Raw genomic sequence first — 14,638 nt, forward strand, 5'->3', positions numbered from 1 at the left:
TGCCTACACGCGCGCACACACACACACACACACACACACACACGGCAAAAAATACAGTAAGGCAGAATCCACCAATTCACTGGCATAAAGTTACTTGGAGAAGAGTGGAGTATGTTTTATCATTTCCAAGCTACTATTTCACATGGTAGAAATTTGATTTCTTTTTATATCTACCAGCACATGTTGGCCATAGCATGCTAGAGTTGTGCCAGGTTTCATAAAATCTGCTTCTAGGATGTGAAGACTTACGCTTTTTTAGGGAGAAGGGCAGAAGAAGAATAATAGGAGCAAGGAGAAGAACAACAACACGCCCCCCCCCCAAGCATTGCTTGGCCCCCTAATAAAACCTTACAGGTGTGTGTTTAACACAGGTAATACCAGCAGAGAAACACAACTAAGACAGCCAACGTAATGACTGACAAAGCCAGGCCGGTGTAATACTGCAGAGCCGAGGTTCTGGGATCGTGAGGCGGCTCACCTTGAGCAGCTTCTCGATGCGCGCCAGCAGGGTCGGCACAAGCTGGGACTGCAGGTTGCCCAGCTCCGTGGACCAGGCGGCAAAGGCTGGTATGAAAACCTGGTGGATGGCACTGACCACTCGTTCCGAGGGGTCCCCCAGTGAGAGCAGCATCAGCTCAAAGCCCTGGAGACACACGCACATACACACATACACGCACACAGAGTGAACGACACAAAGTGAACTATATCGTCTGCCTTCGAACTGCATACATGACGAGTGAAGTACATAGGCTGTGTGCCTATGTGAATAGTGCCATATTACACATACATACATATTATATATATCTCGCAAACACAGTATAAACCTTCAGTAGCTCAAGACCTGTTCTAGGACCAAATCACATGCAGATAAGTAGAGCACTCTTTTCTGACATGGTGGCACAAAGTTGCTTGTCACGTTTGAGTCGGTAATGGAACTGCACATGTGGGAAAACTCCAGCTGGCTGCTGGTACTTTCTGCCCTTTACAACAGATCTAAGATCAGCACGCCAACGCCCAGTCCTAACCCCAACCATCTAAAGTTAAGATCCAAGATCAGTTGCTTAGGCCACGAAGTTGCAACACAGCTGTACTTCTGTCGAAAAGCCATGGGCTCTAGCCTTAAACACAGAACAGCACAACTGCACGATTATAATCAAGGCTGTGGTTAAGGCGCACATAATGACGAGCTGCAGTTACATGGTGGCACTCAAGAGGGGCCGTGGTGCCACTCCGCAGCGATCGGCGCTCTGGAGTTTCCTTTATGTCTTATTATAGTTTTCTCCTTGCAAGCGCTGGGACTGTTGGGATCGGGAAGAGGGAGAGCGTGGAGCCAGCAGTGGTTACTGTGGCGACGCAGACGGAGAGTCTAAGCCTCCGCCTGGGATCAGAAGACATACCGGCTTGCGTAAACAAAAGCTGATGGGCGCTTGCGAGCGGGGTGCAGCGGCCTGACGTCGGCCTTTACTGCGGTTTGTCATGGGGGGGGGCCTCGGGGGACAGAACTCCCCCGGTCTGTGGAGCCCAGGATTGCGGAAGGAAAGGGGACAGACACCCACCTGGCTGTACTTGTCTGGGTCGTCGATGTAGCCCATGATGATGCCCAAGCTTTTGACCACCGCCTCCCGCACCATGTCAGCCTTGTCCTCCGCCAGCATCTGCTGCAGCATGGAGAGCACCAGCGAGCTGCGGATCTCCTTCTGCGGAAGCACAGCCAGGGGCGAGACCTTCACTCACAGGTGCACCGCCATTTCAGGCAACCGCTTCAGCCTGGCCTCCAACACTAAGCAACGTGCCTCCATAAATAAGAATGTTTCAGCTGCAGCGTGGCATGACATTTTTGGACTTGTAGCAGGATGACTGTAGGTTTACACTTACACTTATTCATTCGGCAGATACTTTTATCCAAAGCGACTTACAAGTGAGGCACAGTAAAACACAAGCAAACCATAAGGAGTCAACACTATTAGAAGCGCCGCATGACACTGCGGATGGAGCATGGCTGCTGCTCTCATTAATAGGATTGTGTCCTTACGCACCATACTTAATATAACATCAATTTCTTCCACAAACATCCGGCTGTCTACATCACATTTAACAGCGGATCTACTAAACAGTTATACAATGGAATAAAGTGACGCCTGTGCTGACAGTGTCTCTGCAGGAAAGTGGTTCCGCACGCAGACACCTGAAGGGAGAGTTAGCTTAACCACGCAGCCCTCAGGTGCAGGTGAAGGTGAAGGTGGTCCTTACAGGCAGGTAGGGGGCCAGCGCGCCACATGACTCTGCCACCAGCAGTCGTCTCTCAGGGTACTTGTGGTTGATCTGAGAGGGAAAGAGAGACACAACATGGCATTCTCCGTCCTCACAGAAACCACACGTCTACATTCCTTTCTGCCTGTGTTTACGGGTCGGCTCGGCACATGTAAGACCGCCGCCCTCGCTCTTGATGCTGCTTGGGTTTACTTTCAGCTTGTTTGTTTCAAGTTCAAAATCCCATGATGACATTTGTCAGCTGAAATCTGACTCTGTTGTGGGGCTGACTGAAGGGGTCTGAGACATAATGATGTGGTTCAAAGTTTGCACACAGTAACGCAAATGATTAAAATGACACTTCAAAAACATCACATTTATGGTTAGTCTTGCTGGATTTAATGTAAACCTCTCCAGACATTTTGATGAGAAAGGGAAGAATATGAAAACCTTACCTTTCTTGCTTAAGTATACCATATCAATAGATATTGGTTACATGTAATGAACAAATGACATCCAGGTGTGAATTAAAGTCAGTGTAATTTTCCTCTTAACATGGACACGCAAAAACACGATCATCCAGAAATGTAATGTAAACATGAAATGTACTCATATGTCTACAGACAAAATGAGTACTCCAAACATATGAAGTACCTCATGCTACTGAGTAAAACAGTGGGCCTTTGCCGAAATAGTTTTTCTCCTCTCGTGAGAGTGGCAGAAAGACGGTATGAGAAGGAGAAATAAGATAGGCTAACCTGCTCCCAGCATTGTGGTAGGAGTTCTGCTTCCACACGTGTGGGCCCTACATGCCGAGCAAAGGCCACGCAACCTGTCAAGATCATCTGTCTAAGGACAAAAGGACACAGTCATAAGCTTCTGAGACATCACATGCCAAAACACCTTGGACACATGCAAGGAAATGCGCATCCGAATACCATTCCATTGTGAAAACCATGAGCGAGGAGGTGTCGGACGGCTAACACGTCCTCAGAGAGGACACCCTGATCAGCCACGCGCACCTTTGCTCGTCGTCTGGCCTCTTGATAAGGTTGAAGAGGATGTGTAACAGCTGGTCCCTCTCCTTGGGCTCAGGGTGAAGGCAGGCAGTGCAGAGGATGAGGGGGATCAGCTCCTGTGGGGAATTGGGGGGTGGAGACAGGGGTCAGAGAGAGGGCAGGGCGGTGGGAGGAGCCACAGGCCAAGGCACACTGACACAGCACTGGGTCAGCAAAAAGGGGCAGCGGGGGGGGGGGTCAAGTGGCGGCATTGGGGCAAGGGCTACCGGAAAACCACAACTGAGGAACCACACCTACCAATGGGCATAAGCTGACACGACCTTGACTTAAGGGACCTGTGGCCTGCGTGCCATGGCACTTGGGAATAGTAAGATAGTTTCATATGAGAGGAAGATTCCTTTTGATTTCAATCAACTATTGGGCTCTAGAGTGCTGAGAAAAGCCACCCTCCCAGCGCTGCTCCTGTTCTCCCATCCCCTGATTCAATCAAAGTCACCAAGGTGCTACGCAATCATTAAAAATACTCCCCTGATTAATCTGTACATCACACAGAGTGCATACTGTACAGGAATGATGATGGCATTTTTAACAGGTGATTGACACCACTGAATCTAATTATACATTCTCAGTAAATGTTCCTGGAACTTTTAACTGCACAAAAGCTGTTTGGTTTGGCACTCTGTTGAGTGGTAGATTAGAATGTGTTGTTCCCATGTGGGCATGGCATGTCTTGCAATTCTTTTAGCGTATCTCACTCAAAATTAAGTTACACCTTCACATTTTTGTGTGAAACACATCTTTTTACAAAGCAATTTTGGCTCTTGGTAGGTAATAGTAACCAGAATATATGTACAGTATATTTACATAATCACTTAAAAACCTGAAAGAAAATATAAAGATGAGAGCTGAACGTATCATAGCATAATCTTAGCGTAGTCATTAGTTGAATCCTCTGAAATATTGTTTTGTGTTGTAAGGTGTATATCCATTTTTCACTGATGCCTGCCTGGGTGATATGGAGTGCAGTGATCAAAAAGAGACAAAAACAGAAAAAGGGTCATTTTAGTGCACCACTCCTTTATGAGGCATGGAGTGGCAGCAGACCCTTACACTCCTTCTACCATCACATGGTCCCTGCGAAACCTTGCACGCGCCAGTCACTTTGTGTTATAAATCTATGCAGACAGCATCGGTGTCTCATCGCAGAAACATCAACACCAGGGGTGAGTCAAGTGTTACGTGTCTGCAAAGCCAAATAACATGCTTGCTGTCTACATCTGCATATGATGGTTTGGAGGTACAGCTCAAAGGTGGACTCCCTTTGATTGCTACCCCTTGTCCAATGCACTTTGAAGGGAGTCCTGTGAAGTGGTTTGCATGTAACTGTGGGAGAATGTGCTGTGCAGGTGCATGGTCAAAGGACTGCTCAGTTTATATATTTGTGTCAGGGACCACAGCTTGGTCTAGACTCTGACATAGGTCAGCATCGTAGGTCCTAGATGTTTGGAATACGGTCACGCAATTCCCAGAGGAAGACAACTTTGAGACACTGAAGATTATCTTAATAGCTTAATAGCTACTACAGCTAAAGGTCACCCAGGCGCTGATCTACAATGGTCAGTGGGTATAGTATCTACTAATGATCTACTGTTTTTATAAATAGTAAAAACTCTGCAAACATCACTTTTGAACAGAAGCTGTTATCACATTCCCAACTTTCTCAGCCCTCATTTCGAGCCACACATTTCCTTTCTGCTGCAGTTTTAAACCTTACAGGCATAAGGCTGAGTGGAACCAGCAGTATTTTCCTCGGTTGTTCTGATTGAGTCTAGGGGCTGGTCATAAATCTCAGGTCATGTCAACTTCAGGGCAATGTCTTCTGAGTAAGGGAGGAGGTGCACTTCTAAACACTGCAGTAATATCTGAGCACATGTCAGGAAAAAAAAACACAGGATACAAAAGGAACGTGGTGGGGGGTGGGTAGGTGGGTCACTCAGGTTACTCTCTCAGGGTGTTTCAGTCCCACACTACACATGAACACCCCGCTGGACTGACTCAGTGGAGGGCGGCCGCTAACAGCTCCCACACCTGCTGCCCCAGCACCTGCGCACTCAGCGACTGACAGATTCTGTAAGATTAATGGGCCTTGGGAGCAGCTCCTTAATGCCAGCTCTCTCCAGATGGAATCAATACCGTTCTCAATAAAAGTGTCATTAAGGCCAAAGTATTCTAAGCCAAGCTTATCAGTTCTAACAGCCAACACTTCAGTGGGAGGAGCTCACAGCAGATCATGGTGCAGGAGCCAATCACAGACAGAGAGAAACTTAACAGGCGGGAAAAAAGCCCGAAGAGCAAATAGCCCTTCAAATGCTCCACTGAGTTTTTGATCTAGAGTGTGGAACACAACACTGCTCACAGTTTTGTGACCAAATGCAAGTATCACAGGTTTAAGACACACAACGTTCTGCCTCAGTCTACCATGGTCTACCCTTTTACCTGTTAACATTAGCAGCATTCATGAGGATACTATGAACATTTACATTTACATTTATTCATTTGGCAGATGATCAGTTGAACCTTGTCGAGAGTACTAATAACATCATGGTTTGGTACAGCACATCACACACAGTGCTGTGAGCCTAGCATTCCAGTGACTTTCAATGACTTTATAGTAAGGTGTAAAAACAGCCCTCCATAACTACATTTCATGAAAATGAAGCAAACTCTGCTTGCACATTCCCCATTGACGTAATAATATTAGCCTCACATAATTTATTTAACTGTTGGATAGAGAGAAGCTGACTGATTTCCAACTTTGTTGTTGAAGCTGATGCATTTTCCTGTCTTGTATGATACAATAAAAAAACAAAGATATTCTTCATGCTCACGATGTAGCAGGCTTTTCTGCTTTGAACTGCCAATCACTGTCGCCTCTAAACAGACTTACTACAGTCTCTCTGTGTCTGTGGTCAGTGCCATGAGTTCATACTGCAGATTTTTCCCAAGAGTCCCAGATTTCAGTCCCAGTGCACCGGGCACCGTGGAAATTGGCAAGAGGCTGGTATGTACTGATTCAGATATAACAGGAAAGGACTGGAAGCCTGCCCTGTCCTCCATGTTTATACGGTTTAATTTTGCAGATGGTGTGCACAATCTGTCCGGTGACTAACACCCTAACAGAAAAAAAATAAAGACTTCAAAATAAACCACAGTTTAGCAAACACAGAGAAAGGTTGCAAGTTAGGCTCCAGTTTTGTTTGTTTGGGCGTAGCCTTTAATGCATTACCAATTACAGAGAAGCCACCTGCCGGACCTTTGAAAGAGAACTGTTATTCTAACTGTGGCCTCGTGGTCGAAAGAGACACTCGGATAGGACTACATGGAAATAAAGGAAGTGACTTTGTGTTCTTTAACTCTTGCAAGAAACACATGAATGTGGCATGGAAGCACAGAGAAGCCATTGTGGCAATGCCACAACTAAGAGGAAACTTGTTCCTATCAACAGTGTTTTATTTGGCAAATGATCCCCGTTATTTGGTTTTGGTCTTAACCACCATGAGAGTGACCTGGAGTCACAGCTAAGTCACCTTTAGCCAGGTGTTCTAAATGGGAAGACTGATTCACCTTTCCTTCACTATCAAAACAACTCACACCTCCTGCTAAGATTACTCTAGAGAACATGCATACACACAGGGCATGAAGTGTTTTTTTTCCCCCAATTACTGCATTTTTTCAAGAGCAAAACTGCAGCAGAAGCTTTGTCCTAAAAGCTGAAGTTTCAACAGCAAGGTGTTAGCCCACACTCACACAGACACAGACACACACACACACACACACACACACACACACACACACACAGTTCACATCATATCAAAAGCTTGCCCTGTGAGTACTGCAACACACACACACATATCAGCATTGTCCTGAGACACATAATCATAGATGTAAATAAATAAATAAATAAACTATAGAGAGGAGTGCTTTTCTTATTATATGCATTAGTCACCTAGTTACCCTCAAGGGCTTCCACTGACAAATGAAACACATCACACCAGGTAATTGCAGTTGCAAAAACTATTATCTATCATTTTTTTGACAAATGACAGTTTAATATCTATTAATTCAGTCTTTAGCATGTTGAAACAGATATTGATCCACTTTCCAAGAAACACTTTGGTATAAACTACAGTACACCACACACTGTTTGATATAACTTTCAAAATGTTGCAACTGGAACAAAACTAGGTGTCCTTGCCAACAAATTTGGTTAATTTTCCTGATCACGTGCCAAACTTGGTTCTTTGAGTAGCGATTACTGAGGTGAGGCCTATTGGAGTGTATTACAGAACAAGGGGAGGGGGTAATATTAGGCAAAAATCAACAACTGTAATTTACTGATGAAGCTCAGTGTCCTTCTAGTGGACAGTAAGTTGACAAAGCGGGTAGTCTACTGGTAGCAGCACTGACACGGTCTAGAAAGCTTCGTGCGTCGCCGAATAATTAAGAATGAGGAAGCTTCTCACTCCCAGAGAAGTTTGTTTTTCCAAAGCTCTGGAGGCATTCCAAAGCCATCTAAACTGCCACTTTGGCCATAAAACATAACTGCGCTATGCAAATTTGCCGAGCCCCTGGAGGCGGTCTGCCTGTTCCGTTCCCCTCATGTGACTCTGAACAGAGGCCTTCGTTCAACACATCGCTCGCCCCAGGGAACAGGTTACGAGCAGGTGTTGGACAGGGGTATTTGTTTTCATCACTTTATTTGAGTTTTCCCATTCAAAGCTCATTTCCACTATCAGTATTGAAGGAAAAAAAAACTGCCATCCAGCACCGGCGTATAAGGTGTGGCAGGCTGTTGCGTAAATGTTTTCACTTGTCTGGTGCCACAAAAGCACAAAAGCAAGGCTGAAATTCAAATATTCCTTTGTTCTACCTTGGCTATCACTTAGAAAAATAATACAGGGATTTAATGCAAAATACGGAGGTGTCATTACAACCAACTCAGAGTGTTTAGTGCTGTTATCACAAAGTGAACAGAGGTTGAATCTCATGTAGAGAAAAATGCATTGCTTTACCACATATACACCACAGGAAGACATTACTGCTAAAGTGAGATATACGAGAGGCTGAGAAACCGATGATAACATCCAGATGTAGCCCGTGTGGGCTGCTTTGGAGGATTTGTTGTTTACAATGCAGCCATATGTAAGACAAGTGAGCACTGGTGAAATGATATCAGCTGGTTTACCGGTACAAACAGATGCCTGATCGTCTGTGAACTTTAAAGCTGACATCAGATTAAACGGGAGTAAAATCCTGTTTTTAAAGATGAACAAAATCATGGTCAATGACCCATTTCACAAAGATGATTTATTTTGCAGGACGTATGATAGAAGGGCACACATGTTCAGTGACAGTCAAATGTTGCGATAGTGTTGCAACTGTTTCTTTCACTCACGGAATTCACTTGGTCATCACCAGGACAAATCAGTCTGCATCACCAACATTATTAGTGCATAACAATTTATTACTATAACTTCTTCAAATGTTTGCATTTGAAGATTTTAGCAATATTTTAAAAGTTTGTGTGTACCACCTACTTAGAACAAGTACAAAGATCACAGACAAACTATTCACTAAAGCTGTAAGGTCATGAGAATGCTTATTAAACTACATCTGCAATCAACTTCCAGCAACGGAAGATGGCTTAATGTTATAAATAGTTAAATGCATTAGTATGTTATTACTCTGCTATCAATGCTCGGAAATTTCTATGTAACACTACTGTATTAGAGGCTCCCCCACGTTCATCTAAACATAACAAATTCAAAAAAAGAAAAAAATATATCTTTCACCCCATGTACATGACATTGAGAGCAAGCATGACGAAAATTGTTACCATTCTACATTTACCTTTTTTTTTTTTTTACCATGTTATCATTTTCAGACAGTTTGGTCGTTCACACAAGCATAAGCAATTGCAAATCGAGCACCACCTTAGCCAATCAGTAATTAAAAAGCTTTCCAGAACTGTCTTATCCAATCAGTAAATTAAAGAGCTGGCCAGGACAATCTTAGCCAATCAGTAATTAAAGAAGCAGCAAACCGGAGCTCAAAGCAGCTAGTTGGCCAGAAGAAAAAAAAACAACAGGGACAACAAATAGAAGAAAAGGTGACAGCATGCAGATCTGTTCCACTCACCTGGCACAGGTGCACAACCATTCTCTAGGTGTAGAGAGGCATGCAGAAGAGTAAGAAAATGATTGAAAATAAAGAACACAGAGTTGGGGGGGGGGGGGGGGTGAGCACAGGTGAAAAAAAAACAGTCAAATCAAGGCAGATTCCAAAATGAAGATATAAAGCCAACAACGAGGAACGAGAGCGCTGCACCGAAAAAGGGGTGAGGGGTCGGTGGGGGAGGGGGAGCGGGAGCAGCGGTGGCGGATTACCTCTCGCTTGGCAAGCAGCACGTTCGGGACGATGTGCGGCAGGCAGCGGCCCAGCATGAGCATCACGCTCTCCTCGCTGTCCGCGATGCGGGACACCTAGGGAGGGGGGGGAAAGAGGAGCGGCAATGGGTTGGCACGGGCATGCTGGTCCTGGGAAAACTGAAAAGCGTGATTAGGGGCTTACTCCTCTCTTTTGTCCCCACTTTCTTGAATTTTTAGCAGATAAAAGGGACATAGGTGGGCTCACTTTTGATATGACTGCAATATGCTTCATCCTTTTTTAAAATACGTTTTGATGTGCTTTTTCATTCAACCTTGTAAGTGCGATGGGTACTGAAATGAAAAAAAAATATTGGAAAAAAAAATGTGCTTAAATGTGCTTCTCGATGTTAATGCCAAAGTGCATTGCAGTTAGATTGCCTTATTTAGTAGAATGGAGAAGTGAACCTCTAGAAGTAGCCTGAAAAATTGAGATGCATGAGCTGGCTGTGAACATTCAACATTAACAGGAATAATGGCCAAGTCATTTGTGTGTGGATCAACTTAAACCCCTGATTACAATATAACCATTAAGTAAGCAATATAGGATCAGGACTAGGACTTTAATTTCATACAAAGTCATTTTTCCAGTTCAATACATCTGAAAATGTCCTATCTCCAGGTCTGCCATACACAAATGGGTTTTCTATTCCTTGTGCAGTTTCCATAGCGACAGCCACATCACATTCATACATCTTCTTAAAAAGAGAGGTGGCTGGTGACACTGGAAAATGCTCTCCTTGATAGACTGCTTGATAAAAGGAAATTGGAAGGGCGCTTTCAGAACTGTGTTCAGGGTGAATAATCAACTCTACTTCAATCACCGTGTCAGGCGTACTTTACGTCTGTGCACTTACACACTTAAATACAATATACTTTCAAGCCAGCAGACTGCCTAAGAATAACGACGACAGTTAAAAAGAAATAAAAGAAATAAAGTAAGCTGCACCATCCGTGAACCCAGTCCTTATCAAAGACTTTTAAACCTTGAATCATATGTTTACTTGCCATTGTTTTTGATATCCCCTGTTAGCTAATACCGGTATGGAGTAGTGCTGTCAGCTAGCACTCCATGAGAATGTGTCCAGTGTGGGAAATCTGACCAGTCTCACCTCAGAGCCAAGCCGGCTGTCAGCAGACATTCGACAGAAGGATAAAAGTGCTTGGTGAAATGCAGGAGACAGCTTTCTGAAAGCAAAATAAAAATCAGCATTTACAACCCTTCCAAGCTGCTCATTGCTCTTCAGTTCCGCTATGTAATATGCTAACCACTGAAAAGAAAGAAGAGTTACACTGGAATCTGTTTCTAGGGAAAATGCAGCCCTCCTGCCTAATCTTTACGATTTAATCTTGGCTTCTCTTTGTCCACTTATCAACCCAAACATGAGGTTTCAAGTGTGAGTCGTTACTACAGGCTTCTCACAATCAAATTAATCTCAGTCCCTTCCATTTTCCATGACACTACAGCACCCTCTGGTGGCTGCAAACACCAAATTGTATGCATGACTTCTAAGACTGCAAAATAGTGCTACCAGGGATTCTTCATACGGATGCCTTGCCAAAGCACTCCAAACACTAACACTGCAAGTGCCAGGGATTTAAGCATGGCTTTATACGACAGAAGACACTGGTCTGTGATTAAACTGACCCTATTTAAATACTTATTGTAAAGTCAAAAAAATATGGATAGAAAGCAAACACATTTATTTCAGCATTTAACTTAAAAAAAAGATCAATCAAAACTCGGTTTTTCAATTAACGCAAGCCCATGAAGGAATTCATATTTTCCTATTTCTAGATAACTTATAAAATGTTACAGATGTCACACATTAAGTGTAACATTTCATGAGTTACACCCAGAAAACATGAATTCCATTATGGGCTTGCTCTTGCTCAATACCAGAAGGGTATTTAAACCATTACGAATGTGTTATCTTGCCTTCATGCAGCCTACAAACAGCCAAACAAATGTGTTTTTTTTTTTTTTTGCAGAAAAGTGCTACACATCACAATTTACGCAAACGTAAGCCTCTTTGCTTTCATACTATTGTACTGACTGACTCACGTGGTGCAATGCTGCAACTCGAAAAAAGGCATGAAGCTCATTACAGATACAGTGAATGGAGTATCATTAGCCCCTACTGACAGACATCAAGGCTCATCTCACACTGAGGAAAAAAAGCCATCGACATCCAGTAAAATAGAGCAGACGACCAAAAAGGTAGAAAGTTATTTCACAACTTAAACGGACTCTTGGTGACGCATGACCCCCTGAACTAAGTGGCCGTTATTCTTTTTGGGCTTGACAGTTAAAGCAGGAAGTGATAAAATCTTCTGTTTATACACCATATAGTGACATGAGGGTATCAGATACTCTAATTCAGGACAAGTCATGACCAGGCAATAACACTGTGTACCTTCCCCAAGGGAATACCATTACACTGACGGCAGTTCTAGTGTTAATCGCCTTTCCAAAAGAAATCTGAGACGTACGAAATCAGAATGAACAATACATCTTTTCCTGTGTAGTCACTCTGTAAGCAGCAAACATGACATTTTAAACAATGCTAAAAGGAATACCAGTGTGACCTCTACCAGCATTATCTCTCAGAGATGTGTGTCCCTTTGGCTGGGAGAAACAGGCAGTGGGAACATTATACATACAAATACACACACACACACACACACACACGTGTATATGCATAGACGTGTACAGACACACATACAGGCACACATGCAGACATCCATATTTGTACGAATCAGAATCAAACGCAATGGAAGCCCCTGCGGTAGCCTCCAAGACCATCACTGCGGCCATGCTCAGTCTCACCTGTTGGGCTGGTCAAACTGTACAGGCCCTTTACTTTGAGGTGCCGGGTCTTTTAACTTTGTGTGAGGCTGTGTGGGCGGTGTGGCGGGCGTGGGCAGGACTGAGTCCATATTAGTGTTCAAGGCTATGGAGTCTGTGACATCGTTCTGCCCCGGGGCCCCTCCAATGTCGAGGTACTGTCCATTATCCGGGGGGCCCAAGTCAGGCACTTGGTCCGCTTTGTGGTTCCCCGACTCCATCGAAACGGCCAGGGGGATGGAGACGTTCTTCTTCAGGGCCTGGATGTCACTGCAAACAGAGGCGAAAAAGATGGCAGGTTCCCTGCTTAGTCAGTGCCGTCTGATCTCCGTCACAACAAAGTGACTGGCCATTCACCACGGGCATTATGAACAGGTGGCCATATTCTGAAGAAGCAATCTCTTTGTCCTTTTGTGAAGGCTGGCTTCCAGTGTAGATGTTTAGGAGTGAACATGCCTTTCAGGTCACTGTGATGAGCAGTGCTCCACACTACCGGTATTCAGCTGCCGTACTGAATAAGAGACCCTGATCCAGCACACAGCACTGTCTGCCTGCCTGCCCGCCTCTCTCCCCAGCCTACCTCTGCAGCTTCCTGATTTGTTCGGCCAGACTCTGCTTCTCACTGTTCAGAAGGCTTATCTGGTGCTCCAGCTCCTGGACCACAGCAGATTGCTGGAACGTTGGAAAAACGTCAGGAGAACGTTCAGACAGAGATGGCCACAACAACGAATCAAAATAATGTGTACACAATAAAGTAGGGGAACAACAATGTCAAAAGGAATACGATGGAATAAATCAGTTCAATATATATAAAAATAGCAGCTATTGAGTATTAATCTGTCTGTGACTGTCAAATCAATCTGGCATCAGATTTTATATTTCTTATTTATCATTTTTCGCATAATTATAAAATCACTTGTATATAACTTTACAAAAGTCAACTCAGCATGCATATACTAAATTACAATTACTACATACCATGCGCTTTTAGAGGACTTCAATTATAATTTCATCTTATAACAGGTTAATACTGTGCATGTTGTTGAGGATCTTCCACCATGCAATAATGACTCAACTTGTCATAACCAGAGCTGCATAAATGGTGTAAGGAGGTTTTATGCATGGCTCTGTGTGTTTGACGGAGAGTCTTTTATGACACACCTGTGCAAGCTCCGTTTTCTGCTCAGGCTCCTGGGTAATGGAGTTCCCCAGCAGTTCCTCAGCTTCCACCCCTACAGCTATATCCACAGTGTCCCGTGGCGAGGGCAGGCTGGTTCCACAGTTCCGATACAGATGCAGGAGGTCAGGGGGTTTCGGAATGTTTAATCCTACATCATCCCATAGCTCAAAATCCTGCATGTACAGCCATGGACAAGACATATTCACCTCCAAGGTAGACACACAGGCTGGGTGTTTGAGCATTTATATGTAAAGCAGCACAAGATGCCAAAGCCCATCACTGGCAATCGGGATTAATTCAGCAAAGCTTCCTATTATTCCCTGATAAAAGAGGCAATTAGACAGAGCAAGACAGTCAAACTTGGATATCTAAGAAATATTACCTGATCATCATTTTCATCTGAGAATGTGATGGACGAAAGTTTGTAATTATTTTTCAATAAGTATTCATTGACTAAAAAATTCAGTGCTCTTTTTTCAAGAGGGCGGATGGGCTCCTGGGGGGAGAGAAAACAAACAGAAGCAGTGTTTTAACACCAAATGAAATTATTTCTGATAAACTTAATAAGGTTGGGTCTTCTATACACTGTACTAATGATAATAATAACTTTTCACCTGAATTTCAGGACTGGATTTGAAGTTCTTTCGCTCCTGCGATGGAACTTCACTCTCTGCAACAGAAAAGCACACCAATGGGTTGGCCTCCACCCATCAGACTGGCACAGGGAGCCTGAGGGGCTTTCAAAGCAGAAAGACTAAAGTAGTAAAAGGATAAAGTACGCCACCTGCTGCCTGAGTCAAGTTGGCGCGCAGAGCCTGAATGGTCTCCTTGGCTTTCCGTAGTTCAAACTCCAGGA

At 44.1% G+C, this 14,638-nt stretch overlaps 1 protein-coding gene across 5 annotated transcripts in view; it reads right to left on the reverse strand.

Annotated features, from left to right (window-relative positions):
- The window catches only part of relch (RAB11 binding and LisH domain, coiled-coil and HEAT repeat containing), a 38,192-nt gene that overhangs the window by 9,730 nt on the left and 13,824 nt on the right, over positions 1-14,638 (reverse strand). For 4 of the 5 annotated variants that reach the window (XM_036520827.1, XM_036520826.1, XM_036520829.1 and 1 more), the window contains exons 3-15: positions 14,567-14,638; positions 14,397-14,452; positions 14,165-14,278; positions 13,764-13,955; positions 13,183-13,274; positions 12,585-12,872; positions 10,867-10,942; positions 9,716-9,811; positions 3,273-3,385; positions 3,009-3,099; positions 2,251-2,322; positions 1,557-1,697; positions 479-643 (exon numbers count right to left, since the gene is read on the reverse strand). In XM_036520827.1, coding sequence (XP_036376720.1) covers positions 479-643; positions 1,557-1,697; positions 2,251-2,322; positions 3,009-3,099; positions 3,273-3,385; positions 9,716-9,811; positions 10,867-10,942; positions 12,585-12,872; positions 13,183-13,274; positions 13,764-13,955; positions 14,165-14,278; positions 14,397-14,452; positions 14,567-14,638 — 1,568 coding nt within the window. The remainder of the gene's footprint in view (positions 1-478; positions 644-1,556; positions 1,698-2,250; positions 2,323-3,008; positions 3,100-3,272; positions 3,386-9,715; positions 9,812-10,866; positions 10,943-12,584; positions 12,873-13,182; positions 13,275-13,763; positions 13,956-14,164; positions 14,279-14,396; positions 14,453-14,566) is intronic. The other variant, XM_036520830.1, reaches the window with a different exon arrangement.

The sequence above is a fragment of the Megalops cyprinoides genome, chromosome 2 (assembly GCF_013368585.1).
Source record: "Megalops cyprinoides isolate fMegCyp1 chromosome 2, fMegCyp1.pri, whole genome shotgun sequence".
NCBI lineage: Eukaryota > Metazoa > Chordata > Actinopteri > Elopiformes > Megalopidae > Megalops > Megalops cyprinoides.